This window comes from Xiphophorus couchianus, chromosome 14 (genome assembly GCF_001444195.1).
Source record: "Xiphophorus couchianus chromosome 14, X_couchianus-1.0, whole genome shotgun sequence".
In the NCBI taxonomy this organism is placed as follows: Eukaryota; Metazoa; Chordata; class Actinopteri; order Cyprinodontiformes; family Poeciliidae; genus Xiphophorus; species Xiphophorus couchianus.
In genome coordinates, this window is record NC_040241.1 from 12,005,312 (window position 1) to 12,018,296 (window position 12,985).

A 12,985-nucleotide genomic window follows, 5' to 3' on the forward strand; every position below is an offset into this window, starting at 1 on the left:
ATTACCATATGAGAACATCTCCAAAGTACATTACAGTTTCGACTCATTTGTTTGCCCGTAGGTTTTGCTGGAATGATGTCTGCCATCAGGATCAAACGGTTTTTTCTTTCCTGAATTATTCGGAGCAATTCCACCCACAGATCCCAATCAGCTCATAAATAAAGCCGCATTGTTACGCTGCAGAGTCTGAAACGTCGCGTGACCGGTCTGAGAAAGTTTGTGGACTTATAGGCAGGCAAACACATGAGATACGGTGACTTGAAAAAGTATTCAAACCCCTTCAGTTTTTTTAAAAATACATTTCATGTTACAACCACAAACTCTAATGTGTTTTACTTGGGATTCAGCGTGATGGACCGCCATAAACTTCCAAATAACAAATGTAATAAAAATGTTCTATGCATTTACACACACATACACACCCCTTCATCATTCAATGTCCCTAAATTAAATCCAGTGCAGCCATTTGCCTTTACAAGTCCTTAATTAGTAAGGAAATGTAGCGTGTGCAATTAAATGTCAGTGTGTGGTGGAAAACTAACACTGCAATTCCTGAGCAAACCACTGTGGAACATGGCGGTGGCAGCATAATACTGTGGGCATGCTTTTCTTCAGCAGGGTCAGTGAATCTGATCTGTGTTGATTTAAAGGTGATGGAGCAAAATGCAGAGAAATCTACTAGATGTAGAAAAACTTTGAGACGGAGGTTCCCCTTCAAGCAAGAACACCATAAATACTGTTGCCAGAGCAACAATTGTTTAAATCGGTTTAAATCAAATCAAAGCGTATCTACGTATCAAAGTGGTCCAGACCAAACTCCAATAAATCACTGATGTTCACATCAAAGCTTCAACGTGTTCCCCTACCATGCTGAGAAAAAACCCATGCTGCACTTTTCTCAATTTCATCTTTAAGAAATCCTGAAAACTGTTTTGTCTTTCAGTTTATGGTTATGAAATATTTTGTGATGCTGTGCTACATAAAACCCCCAGTAAAACATACTCAAAGTTTGAGGTTGTAACAGCAAAAAAATATGAAAAACTTCAATTGGTATGAATTATTAAGAAAGGCTTATACTAAACAGACATATGTATTCTGACTTAAGTTGTATATCTCCATGGTGGCCTTTTCTTTCTCTCCATGCATTTTTTTTTACAAGCCTCCAGTCAAAGTCATAGGCAAATTCAAGGTTAACGCATACACAAGTCTCCCACAGTGACCTTTATCTCAGAGAGAGAGCCTCATCAGCCGACTGTGGGCAGAGATATGCGAGAGTAGCCTCCAGCCAAACAGCGACAGAATGCAAAACAATCAAAATGTACATTTCAATCATAAAACAAAGCAAAGTGTCCAAAATTGAGTACTGAAGGTTGCTTCTTGAGGTGGTGTCGGAGACAGGAGCAGCACGATGTTGCTGCTGCTGTGTTTTGGCACTGCTGACAACGTGATGATCAAGTCCTCGGATCCTGGGATCAAGACCACGACCGCTGACAGATGAATTTTACACAGAACAAACTGAAGCAAGTTACTTTTCTGCCACAACTGTACAGCCGAGAAATAGACACAAAAATAGACATGTTATACTCTGCTATGACAAATGTATTAGTGCTATGTGCTAAAATGGGGCAGAGAGAAAGAGAAGGACAGATTAGGAAATAGGACAGGCACTTCAGCGCTTATGCATAGCGAAGATTAAAGTAAAGAGGCAAGCGAAGAGGAAAGGAAAGGGAGAAAAAGAAGGAGTCGTTAAGCAGGATTTAGAGGCTAAAGCACTTTCACTTTGATCAGTTTAAAAAGACAAATGAAACATCCTAAAACAGATTGGTGCTGTACATTAACAACTGAGAACAACTTGGCTGTCAGATTTATGCAAAAGCAAAACGAGTCCTAGCCCATTTACAGATGCTAAAATCAATATTTGCTGAGCATACAAAGTTAGCATAATCATGGCTATTGACAGGGACAGTGTCCTCGGCTCTGTGTACTGTTTGTTATTTAGCATCCTGAGATGAACGGGATTAAGCGACTGTCTAAAGCTAATAGCACTAATGGGATTGTGTCGCTATATATCAGGGGGTCTAACCCTGGTTGTGGTCAGCAGGACAGTGAATTTATGTCCAGGCTAATATGCTAATCTGAGCCAGCTGGCTTTAAGCTAGCGAGCAAGCTACACTATTCCCTGCTACAAGTGCCATTTTCTTTCAAGCCTGTGGATTTGAACACTTTTCATTTATGGCTCACCGAACAGCAAATATGAAAGTAAACAGTTAAAAAAAGAAAAAGGAAGTCAGGAGGAAAAGTATAAGCATCAAAATGCAACACATGGATTAGCAGAGAGCTAATGGCAGCTTAGCTAATATTTCTCACAGTAGGAAAGAAGGCTAGCACGTTGCGAGTACCGTTTACATATATTTGCATTCATGTCATATTGGAGTTATTGTTGTAGCAAGTTTTTTATTTTGTTGAGAACTTTTCATGCAGACACAGCTAAACAAAGTTTGTTTCTAAATTCTGACAAAGTTCCTATAAAACTATAAAGAAACTTAGAAAAGTTTAGTTTTAGATGCCCACAGACAAATGGGCAATGCACATCGGCATGTGTTAAAAATACACGTCTTAACTCACCCTGACAAGGTCTGGTCACTCCTCATTTTCAGGCATTATAACTTCAGATCAAACTATGAATGGCTAAATATGAGTTATTTGTGTCACCTTGGTGAACTTCAGTGCTTGTCCAATCTGTAATAAAGTATGGCAAGCCAAGAGTGCCAAACATTGGTATTGACTGATCACTTAAAAAATAAATAGAAAATACAAATCTTCTTTTGACTGCATTAGCGCCACATTCCAGAATTATTTTTCTTTATTAAAACTAATAATATCTCAGTAAAAAAAAAAAAAAAGAAAAATCTAACAAAATAAAGACCCGAGTTTGTTAATTAAACGTGATTAATCTAATTTAAATAAATGAATAGACTGTTGAATTGTCTCTTAAGCGATAGCGCTGATTTCCGTCCTAGCATATATGCTAAAACTTTACTTAGAAATGCCCAATTAAAAAGTTTATGGCATACAATTACGAAAATATACTTTTTACAAAAATCTGTGCATTACAGATAGTTCTCCTTTTTTAACCACTCATAAACAAGTGACTCTTTGGAATTACAAATGCTTATTTTCACGAGTTACATAAACGGTTGGAAACGTGCCGATACTGGCAACCAATGATTTTCTGCATTAAAGGGGTTCATTTGATGAATGTCTTATTTACTTTCTCTACATCCTTTCTTCCGATAAACGTCAACACTGGCAGTGGCAGAAGTACCCAAAAACTTTGTTAATCAAAATAGCTAGCACCTCAGTAAATAAAATAATACATATATATTAAATGAAAATACAGCCCTGAGTCTTTTTAAGTATTACTAATGAGATATCACTGGTGATATGCACTTAAAGGTAAATAACATTTAGTCACTTTGGAAATTTAATTTCAATAAAATTAGGAAATGTGCAGATCATATTAATTTGTTTTTTCAACTCAAGCTGTGGCTCATTATCAACTTAAAAAGTTTAACATGCTTATATATCTTTTTTTTTTTTTTTTTTTTTAGAGGAAAGGGCACAACAAAGGTCCTACTGTACTAAAACCAAAGCATCTGTCTGGAATTTTAGATGGCATATTTTCTAAAAACATGACTGTTTCTGATTAGAGAAACTTTAAATATTTTGTGTATAAAAATCCGTCGTTAGAGCTCAAACTTTCCAATCTCTTGCATTGATCCTATATGACATGAACGCATCGGTGGTTTAAAAAAAAAAAAATGCTTCTGATGTCTATCAGCACCATCAGTTGTAATTACATCAAGTCAAGAATGAAACAACAAAACCCAAAGCTTTAGCTTTTAGAATGGCTACAATACAAAAATGAGGCACTTTTAGAGCAGCTATGATTTATATATTTTCTTCTTTTTCTTTTAAAACATACCACTCAGCCAAATTTGTACATTTTTGTCATTAGAGGTTTAAAAAAAAAAAAGAGAAAAACACACAAAAAACCCACTTTATTCTCCATTCGGTACCGTCTTCTGATTGGCTTTCACTTCATGAAATGAGAGCAGTGAATTACTCTTTAAGAATATCATTTGGCACACATCCCTGTAGGTTTGCTCAACCAACCGGATGAAAGCGAAGAGGAAAAAAACAAACAAAAAAAGACATTTTCCATCAGTTTATGTCAAAGTGCTTCAGGGTTGCGTCCAATCCAGCAGCTCTGTCCGTCTGATTGGCTGTCAGAGGAGGAAAAGGTGGAGCATCGAAGCGCTTTGAGTGATACCAGATTGTCTCTCCGAGGATGAATCGCTGACATCAGCACTCTGCAGAGGAAGAAAAAGAAACACAATCGGGTAAGATGTGGAGCAAACAATAAAACGGACATTCAGAAGATATAATTTATCAGGTTTATTACGATGGGTAATGTTTGATACAAGTGTCTGCTTACGGGTTCTGGAACTTAGTGACCCAGAAAGAAAGACTAAAGTTTACAGGACGGTCAAACAGGCAGAAAAAAAAACCAGAGAGAGATTCAGATAGGAAGAGAGATAAAGGGGGACGGCAGATACGAAGACATCGAGGACACCTACTGCTACAGGCAGTCACACAAATGTAAGCTTTTGACTTTAGGCCAGCAGGGAACATTCAGATCGGATGCTGCGTTTTTCAGGCCGTGCGGTTACGTGACTGCAGTGCAAGAGATAGAAGCGCACACACGAGTATGCACAAAAATGTCCTCCGCAGCAAGAATTTAAAGTTTAAACAGTCATCCCCAGCAGCGTTGATGGGATTAAAGTCCCGGTTCAGAGGCTAAAAAACAATCACATGGTGTCATGAAGCCATCTGTCAGTCTCACACACAATGAGCCATCTGAGGATGTCCTGGCCAGATCTTCAAAGCGCTAAAATATTTTTGCAGATAATACTCTGTATGTGCCATCAGGCTTGCAACTTGTACTTTTGGGCTTAAAAACAGCAATGTTGGAACTTGCAAGGCTTCCATGAAGCACAGTGAAATGGAGAGAGTCTAAAAATGCGTTTCATACGAGTCAAACTGAGAAGAAATGAGGCACAATTTGTGAAACGTCCAATTGTACACGAATGACGATGAATGATGTAAAGTTTAAATTGAGCACTGATTGTTTTTCTTAACCATGTTGGGAAGCTAACATACGTGAGCTCCTAATTAGTCAGATTATTATCAACTTCCCTGGCATTTCAGTCACTTGAAGCATCCAGCATGTCAAGGTGAGGGAATCTTTGTTATTCCAAAGATTCCCCAAAGCGACTGCATAGCATGGCATGAGAAATTACAAATAATTTAAGTAGGAATGGCACATGTGTGCTTCGAATGGATTTTTTTCCCACTTAAAATCCCAAACTTTTTTTCACTTAATGAAAGTTACTAACATGTTGCCTTGAGGTCTGATCCACTGTTTCAAGCTAGTTTGTTTAAGAACATTTGGCCAAAATAGGAACGATGACACACAATAAATCTAGACTAAAACAAATAAATATGAGTTGCAAGAAAATGGAGAAATTAAATGTTTATCCCCATTCATGCTTCAAAGCATGTGCCGAAGCATGTGACCCTAACCCTATATCAGAGTTTTATTCAACACAAAATAGACAAAATAGAAAAAGCCTCTTTGGTCAATTTGTTTAGTATATAACCTGCTAATAACCAAATAGAACGTTGATCGGTGAGTCCTGAGTTTTAAGGTTAATGTGAAGCAGACACATGAAAAACAAAAACACTTCAAGCGTTTACATGTCTGTCTGTGAAACAGCGGCAAACAGCAGTGTCTCATCCTCCCAACATGCATTGTGATTATCACATCAGCATTAATAGTAAGAATTGCATCTGCGGAGATTTGGACGTATAATTGCTAACATTTTTGCTCAAGGCTCTCCTCCCTTCTGGACCCCAAATGAGATTCTGACTGTATGAGTCCTGTCTTTGTCACGTCTGACAGATCCGCTCCCTAATTTGATGCCGTCATTGTTTTTCTTACAAAATGCCTTATAACTGTTATCATACAGTCTGACAGATTTTACAAAAGCGCGACAAGCTCCTAAAGATCACGTTGATGTTCAAACTGACGCGTCTTTGCGTGTAATTGCTGCTGTGAGCGTCTACGGTTTTAAAATGTCCCATTTGGGAGTAAATGAGTGGCTGCTTGTGTAGTTTGTATTGCAAACAGGGTTGAAACCAATATAAATACTGCCAAACTGGACTACTTTCTTCAAAACGCAGTGACTCACGGTGAAGGAACTCCGTCTGTTTTGGCCAATCTAAACAACATCATAAAGTTACTGAAGAGACCCAGTTCAGAGAGAGTTCCCTAAAATTTCCCAGCAGCGCTCGGCTCTCTAATTGCACCAGGATACTCTATATTTATACCCCTCCTTCTCTCCCAAGTTTCATGCAGTGTGCTATATTTAGCCCCCCCCGCCCCACTCTTGGCACAGGCGGTGGCCACCGGCCCGCCTGCCGGTCCCCGGCGGACAGAAGCGGAGCACATCGCCTCCCTCTCTTCAGCAGAAACAACAACAAGCCATGAGACTGGAGGACCCTGAAGAGACGACGTAAAGGCACAACGAGGGAGGGAAAGTATTTACCCCCTTATGGAGTTTTTGCCTTTTAGGTAGCTTAAATGGTTTTGCGGAGATTTTAAAGTCAGATGAAAGCAACCCGAGTAAAAGCTCTCCAAATTCAATTGTGTAAAAACAAAAAAAGTGACTGCCTCAAACCTAAACACTGCCTGTGTCAACCTTGGCTCCAACAGCTGTCATCAAGTGTTCGTGATAATTGCCAATGAGTCGGTTACATCACTGCGGAGGCATTTTGGTTCTCTCTTTTTTATGAACTGTTTTAGACAGAAGATGGTTTTCAAACACCAATGACCTATTTAAGGTTATCCCAAAGCACCTCAATCAGATTTATGAACAAACTTTGACTAGGCCACCCTAAAAAACCTTTTTTGGAAACTTTTTTAAAAAATTTTTATCAGTCCCAGATCATCACATTACCGCCACCATGTTTGATGATTGGCAAACATGGTGGTGATAGTTTTACACCGGCTGTAACAAGTTACACTCTTTTTAGTCCACTGAATATTTACCAAAAAATAAATATAAATATTATATAAATATTTGGGAATAATCAAGATGCCATCTGGAAACATATTCCTCTTGGTGCACTCTCCGATAGACGGCATTTTTGCTTCAGATGTTTTTTCTTTTGTGATCTTCTGAATGTGTATGTTGGAGTAATTTTGGCCAATCCTGGGAAGAACAACAACTATTGCATGTTTTCTCCATGTGTGGATAATAGTTCTCAACAGAGTCCCAACAGTTTTTTAAGCCTTCCCTTCTTGAATATCTCTAGATCTTGATGTGAAGTGCTGCTTTTTGAGATCTTTTGCTGTCAGACAGCTTCTGTTTCAATTATTTCTCGATTCTGCAGGTTTTTTTATTAGGCAAATTAAAAAAACTGGTTCATTTCAGATATTTCCGGAGGAATCACTTTTCAACTTTTAATAAAATCGGTTGAAAACTGTTTGCTGAATTTACTCAGGTTATCTTTGATATATATACAGTATATTTTTTCGAAACTTTCAAGTGTGACAAGAAAAATTGAAGAAATCTGTAAGAGGGCAATTTATTGTTCACATCGCAGCGTAATCCTGTGGCTAACATAGGCCTATTATTTGACCTTTCCCCAATAAAAACTTTATACAAATGGATAACAAAATAAAAGCTACTGACTGCCTCACATGCTACAATTAAACGTTTCCTCCCCCGGCCCCACTAAGCAGATATCGGCTTCTTATTTTTTCCCCTGGGGCTTCGCACATCGATCACCTTCATTTCCTCGAACCGTTTCACCATCTGTGGGCAAATCAATATCACAATGGCTGCGTGCTTCTCTTCCTCTTATTCCTGCAGCCAGACTGTTTAAATCAAGATGTTTGACAAGACTATCTGCCTCCGCAGTCCTTGTCTCGCCACTTTTACTGCTCTCTAGTTCCGCTGGTGTGTGTGTGTGTGTGTGTGAGATGGCTGCTTTAAAAATTGAAAGCCACCCAGTTCTCTGGTCGTAAATCTAGCGTGTCAGTCTGTCATTTTCCTGCCGCTGCAGCTCCCCACATGACGCGGAGCAGCCCTGAGCAACATGAAATGAGTCACTGTGTCCACTGGTCACTGCAGTCGGCTAAAATTATATTTCGCCTGAAAAGAAACAGGAGCAGACCGGAGGTACCGCACTCCATCAGTGGAAACGGAGGTAAGCACCAGCGATGAGGGGAATCGCTGCGAGCCGGGCCATTTGTGAGGGAATGAAGGCGAGTTCTGCAAACCTCACATGGAAAACGATGCAATTCACCTCCGAGATGATTTGTGCTTCCCATTCAGGCGGAAAATTGTGTGGTTCCAACCTGCAATCTGAGACCTGTTTGTGAAAAACACAGACTCACTCAAAGTCCAGGGGTAAGCCGTCCATGACCTGCGATCCACAACGAAGGATTTCAGAATCACCACAGGATTAGGGATGAAATAAAATCTCTCCAACCAGCAAGTTTTCCAAGTGAGCAACTTCACTTCTGAAACCATCCAGAGCTCTCATTACAAAGCTTTCCAAGCGCCTAAACTTTCTCATATTTTTTTCATATCACAACCACAACTTCAATACAATTTATTGGGATTTTACGCGATAGGCCAACACAAAGTACGACGTCATTTTAACCACAAACCATGTGTGGGATAGTATCAACTTTCCGATGTAGCCGCTCTGGTCTGGTGAAACCAAAACTACGTACCGGACCACGTATCCTGTACTCTGATGTAAAATAAATCTTTATAAAAATTTTAAAAAACTAATCATCCTAAGCACACCAGTCCCTTGAGGGTGACAGTGGGATGCTTTTCTTCAATGGGGTCACGGAAGAACACAATGAAGGGTGAATTATAATCAATATTGCCACAATACAGCAGCTCCACCCATTTACAGTTCAGTATTTGTGGATTTTCCTGTGAAGTGTTTCACTTCCTGACTTTCTGAAGAGCATAACAAAAATATATTTTTAGAAAAAAGCAGCTTTGGAAGCTGACAGAACAAGGCGCGATGCTACTTGACACACCATTGACTGGCCAATCCAGGAGCTGCATTTTATTTTCCATGACCCTGATTGGCAGTGACCCGAAGAACAGGAAGACTATTGACGTTAGCTTTAGCAGTAGTGCTAATATTAAGGTTTCCTGTATTTTGTGTTTGGACTATTAAAGTATGCTGTACCTTCAGCAGGTACAGAGAAGCTGGTTAGAGTCGATGTGAAGAAGGATCACATCTTCACATCAGATGTGAATGATATCACGCGATATCATTCTATCGCGCGATTAGTTGATCACGCCATAGAATGGTCTAGCCAAAGCCCGTCACGTTGGATCCCAGTAAAAAAACAATTTGCGGACGAAACATGACACAACGTGGAAAAAAGTCAAAGAGGCTCAGATCCTTGTGCAAAGCTCTGCATGCTTCACTTCATTAACTCGTCTCTCCTGTGAGTGGATTAGAGGCGCAACCTGAGCTGGGCTCCAGCACGAAGACAGCTGCAGGAAGAGAACTGGCAACCCGCGGGACGGCTCCGGTGTCGCTTCATTTCATTTCTTCCAGAGACGCCGGGAAGTCTGTCAGTCAAGGGGATGTGTTTTGTTGCCCTCTGACCGTAGTCGCTGCTCGGTCGCGAATCTGGGTCTGACCGAGGATGACGACGCGGCCGAAACGACACTCTGCCCGAAAGGCTCTCCGGGATTTGAAAGCTGCTTCTTCACGGAGGGCGTCAGCTGCATCAGCTGATGGTTTCACAATGCTTGGAGTCACTGCCAGAGGTGGATCAGTCTCTCTAATCCCCGCAGCAAATAAAAAACTCATCATCATCTTCCTCGTGTCTCGTCTCAGCTCAAACTGTTTAATTTTCCCACATTAAGTGTCTGGTTGAGGCAAGGCACTACAAAATAACTTGTATTTTGGTCTAAGTTAAAGTATGAAAGGCTCAAATTCTGGAAACCTACTGAGGTTCTCAATTAGGACGGGAAGTAGGGCACAAGAAAAGGGAAGAAGTAAGGATGGGAAGGAAGGTAACAAGAAAGGATGCTAAAAGGCAGAAACAAGTGTGTTGGGACACAATGGAAGGGCAGAGGGAAGGAAAAATGACAAGGAGGTAATGAACTAAGAGTAGAAGGAAGAAAGGAAGGACATGAGGATGGGAAGAATGGAAGAGAGGAAAATTATGAAGGAAAAAAGTTAGAACACAAAAAACAAGAAAACGACCCAAGAGAGGAAGAAAGGACACAAAAAGAATGAAAGAAAAGAAGAAATTAGATAATTGGACACAGACATCAACATTTATTTTTTATTTAACCAGGATAAAAACTCTTTTACAAGAGTCTCCTGGCGAGTGGCAGCAGAACAATTACAAGTAATTTCTTTCCCCGTTCTGCTTTTTAATTTTCCTGTCCTTATCTGGGCATCAAATTCCAATATCTTTACATCACGAGCAGGAAGCATTGAAATTCATCTAAGTGAGGCTTTTTTTTGGCAATTCGTGCTTCACTGTTTTAAAGTTGATGATCTGGAAACTTTTAATCTGGGGTATAAACAAGGATTAACATGGAGGCTCATTTCTCTCAGCCACTCTTCAAAATGGGAGTAAGTTTTAAAACGGATCCCGTCTTAAACTTGCCCGGAAAAAGGCAAGTGGAAAAAGGATGGAATCCCCCCCCCCCACACACACACAGAGAAAATGTAAAACCAGTTGCTCTTATGTTGTCATTTTTATTTAGAATGTCCAATTTATGAACATTCAACAAATTTAAAATAATTTATGTTGACATTATAAACAGAGAAAACTGTTACAAACTGGATTTTTGCAAAAACAGGACATTTCTGAGCCCTAGGAAAGTACATCATGTTCGATTCTAAAACGTTTTTATTCAGAGAAAGGTTCAGTATCACACCCTGACTTCTGGTTTATTATTCTCCACCCCCAAAAGAAAGTCTAGCAACAGTTTGGTAGCAGCCGCTTGGATCCTTTAAGCTTGTGCTTAGCTAACCTGTATTTTTAGCAGGTAATGAAAACCGAGTGCTCAGCTAAACAGAACCAACAGGACGAGAATGGGCCTCCGATTGTTTGCCGAACCAACAGGAACGGCTTGTTTGGAAAAGACAAAAGCGGCATCAGTCGTGACCGGGGCCGCTCACCTCCGCAGAAAGAGCAGGAGTCTTCATGTAGGAGCAGCGATTTTCAAAACCTGTCGGCTTTTAGCAACAGTTCAACACTCGAAGCGGAAGCTGATGAACGCAGCACATGTTCGACATCCTGTCACATTACAGTCCACAGTGCGTTTTCATACATCGCTGTGCGCCAGCTGCAGTGGAAACCAGATTGCTGGGTGTTGAAAGGCGACTGGTATGTGCTCTGACTACGCTTTCACACCCACTCTGTCCCGTCTTTAACTCTGCCGCTGTCAATCAGGCCCGCAGCACCTATTGCAGCTGTGCAGAAAGCTTTCAAACCGGGAACGCGTGAATGTGCAACGTACATTTACATGTAATACAGCCCAAAAGTCTTAGTGGGTGGATCATTAGGAATAGCTGGAATTGAAGGAGGTGGCATTGTGAGGGGTGAGGTCATTGTCATTTCTAGCTCTACCTTTTATTAGGCCGATGTATCGGGTGAAAACAGAAAGCACCAGCGGCTTTAGATAGTTGTCATCAAGCTGCAAATATGACAGCGGGAAAGCCCGAGGGGTGTGTTACGGCACACAGAGGAGCAGGAATGTGTGGGGTCAGGAAGAGGGACAGACAGAGCAGCCGAGTCGGAGGGGGTGGGGGAGCAAAAGAGGCGAATTTGCAGGAAAACTGCGTCCAGCGCTCCCATGATTGCCTCCACATTTGAGTGTTGTTGTAGAAGTGAATGTTTCTTAACAAGCCGTCCTTTAACCAGCTGGACAAACGGCCTGTAAACTCCTGGCACATACAGCAGCGAAGAAAACACACATCTCTGAAATTCATCAATTAATCGCGATGAATCGTGATTATATGATTATTGAAGTAATCGTCAACTAATTTATTAATAGATTAGTCGCTAACTGGTGTATACAGACGCAAAAAAGGCCATTTGCTGAAAGAGCAACATGGTAATGAAGCCAAAACTATCCAAAAAATATATATACATTCTGTAAAAAGCAAAAAAAGAAGAAACTTTATCTGTAAAAATGATCACCCTGAACCTCTTTGAGTGGAAAAGTTTTAACTTCACCTGGTTCAAATTCAAAATCTGTTAAAAAAAACAAAAAAAAAATAATATAATGATAAACATTACAATAATTATATAAAAAAAGCACATTTTCTATCCAATTTTTAATTGGTAAATTAATGTTATTTCGCTGCATTAAAACAAAAAAGTGTATTTTCTTATTCAAAAAATGAATTCAATTATTTGTTTATGTGCAAATGATAATTGATTTTCTAATACTTGAGTGGTTAAATAAAAATTCAGCAGAATGTGCCAATTTTTTTATTCAATTAATTGTCAGAATACTTTATAGAATAATCGATTACTAGAATAATCCCTAGTCGTTTGGAAACTTGTCGTTTGGAAAAGTTGAGAACTGAAAAGTGTAGAGTGCAATTGTATTCAGCGCCAACAAACATAAATCCAGTTCTTTTCAGAATCACCTGAATATTAGAGTTTGTAATTTAACGTGCATTTGTGGCAGAAGAGTAGGACAGTGAAACATGGTGGTGGTGGTAGCATCATGCTGTGGGAGAAGTTTTTCTTTGGCGTTGAGGGAAATATGGATGCAGGAACAAAACCTGCTAGAAGCTGCAAAAAAGATTTAAAGTGATAGAGCTCCACCTTTTCTGCAGGAAC

The 12,985-nt window shown here is 39.9% G+C and overlaps 1 protein-coding gene across 1 annotated transcript in view; it reads right to left on the reverse strand.

The window, feature by feature from the left end:
* Nucleotides 1–295: 295 nt before the first annotated feature.
* Nucleotides 296–12,985, reverse strand: part of LOC114157029 (insulin receptor substrate 1-B) — a 57,170-nt gene continuing 44,480 nt past the window's right edge. The window contains exon 4 of the mRNA XM_028037696.1: nucleotides 296–4,373. Coding sequence (XP_027893497.1) covers nucleotides 4,366–4,373 — 8 coding nt within the window. The 3' untranslated portion in view covers nucleotides 296–4,365. The remainder of the gene's footprint in view (nucleotides 4,374–12,985) is intronic.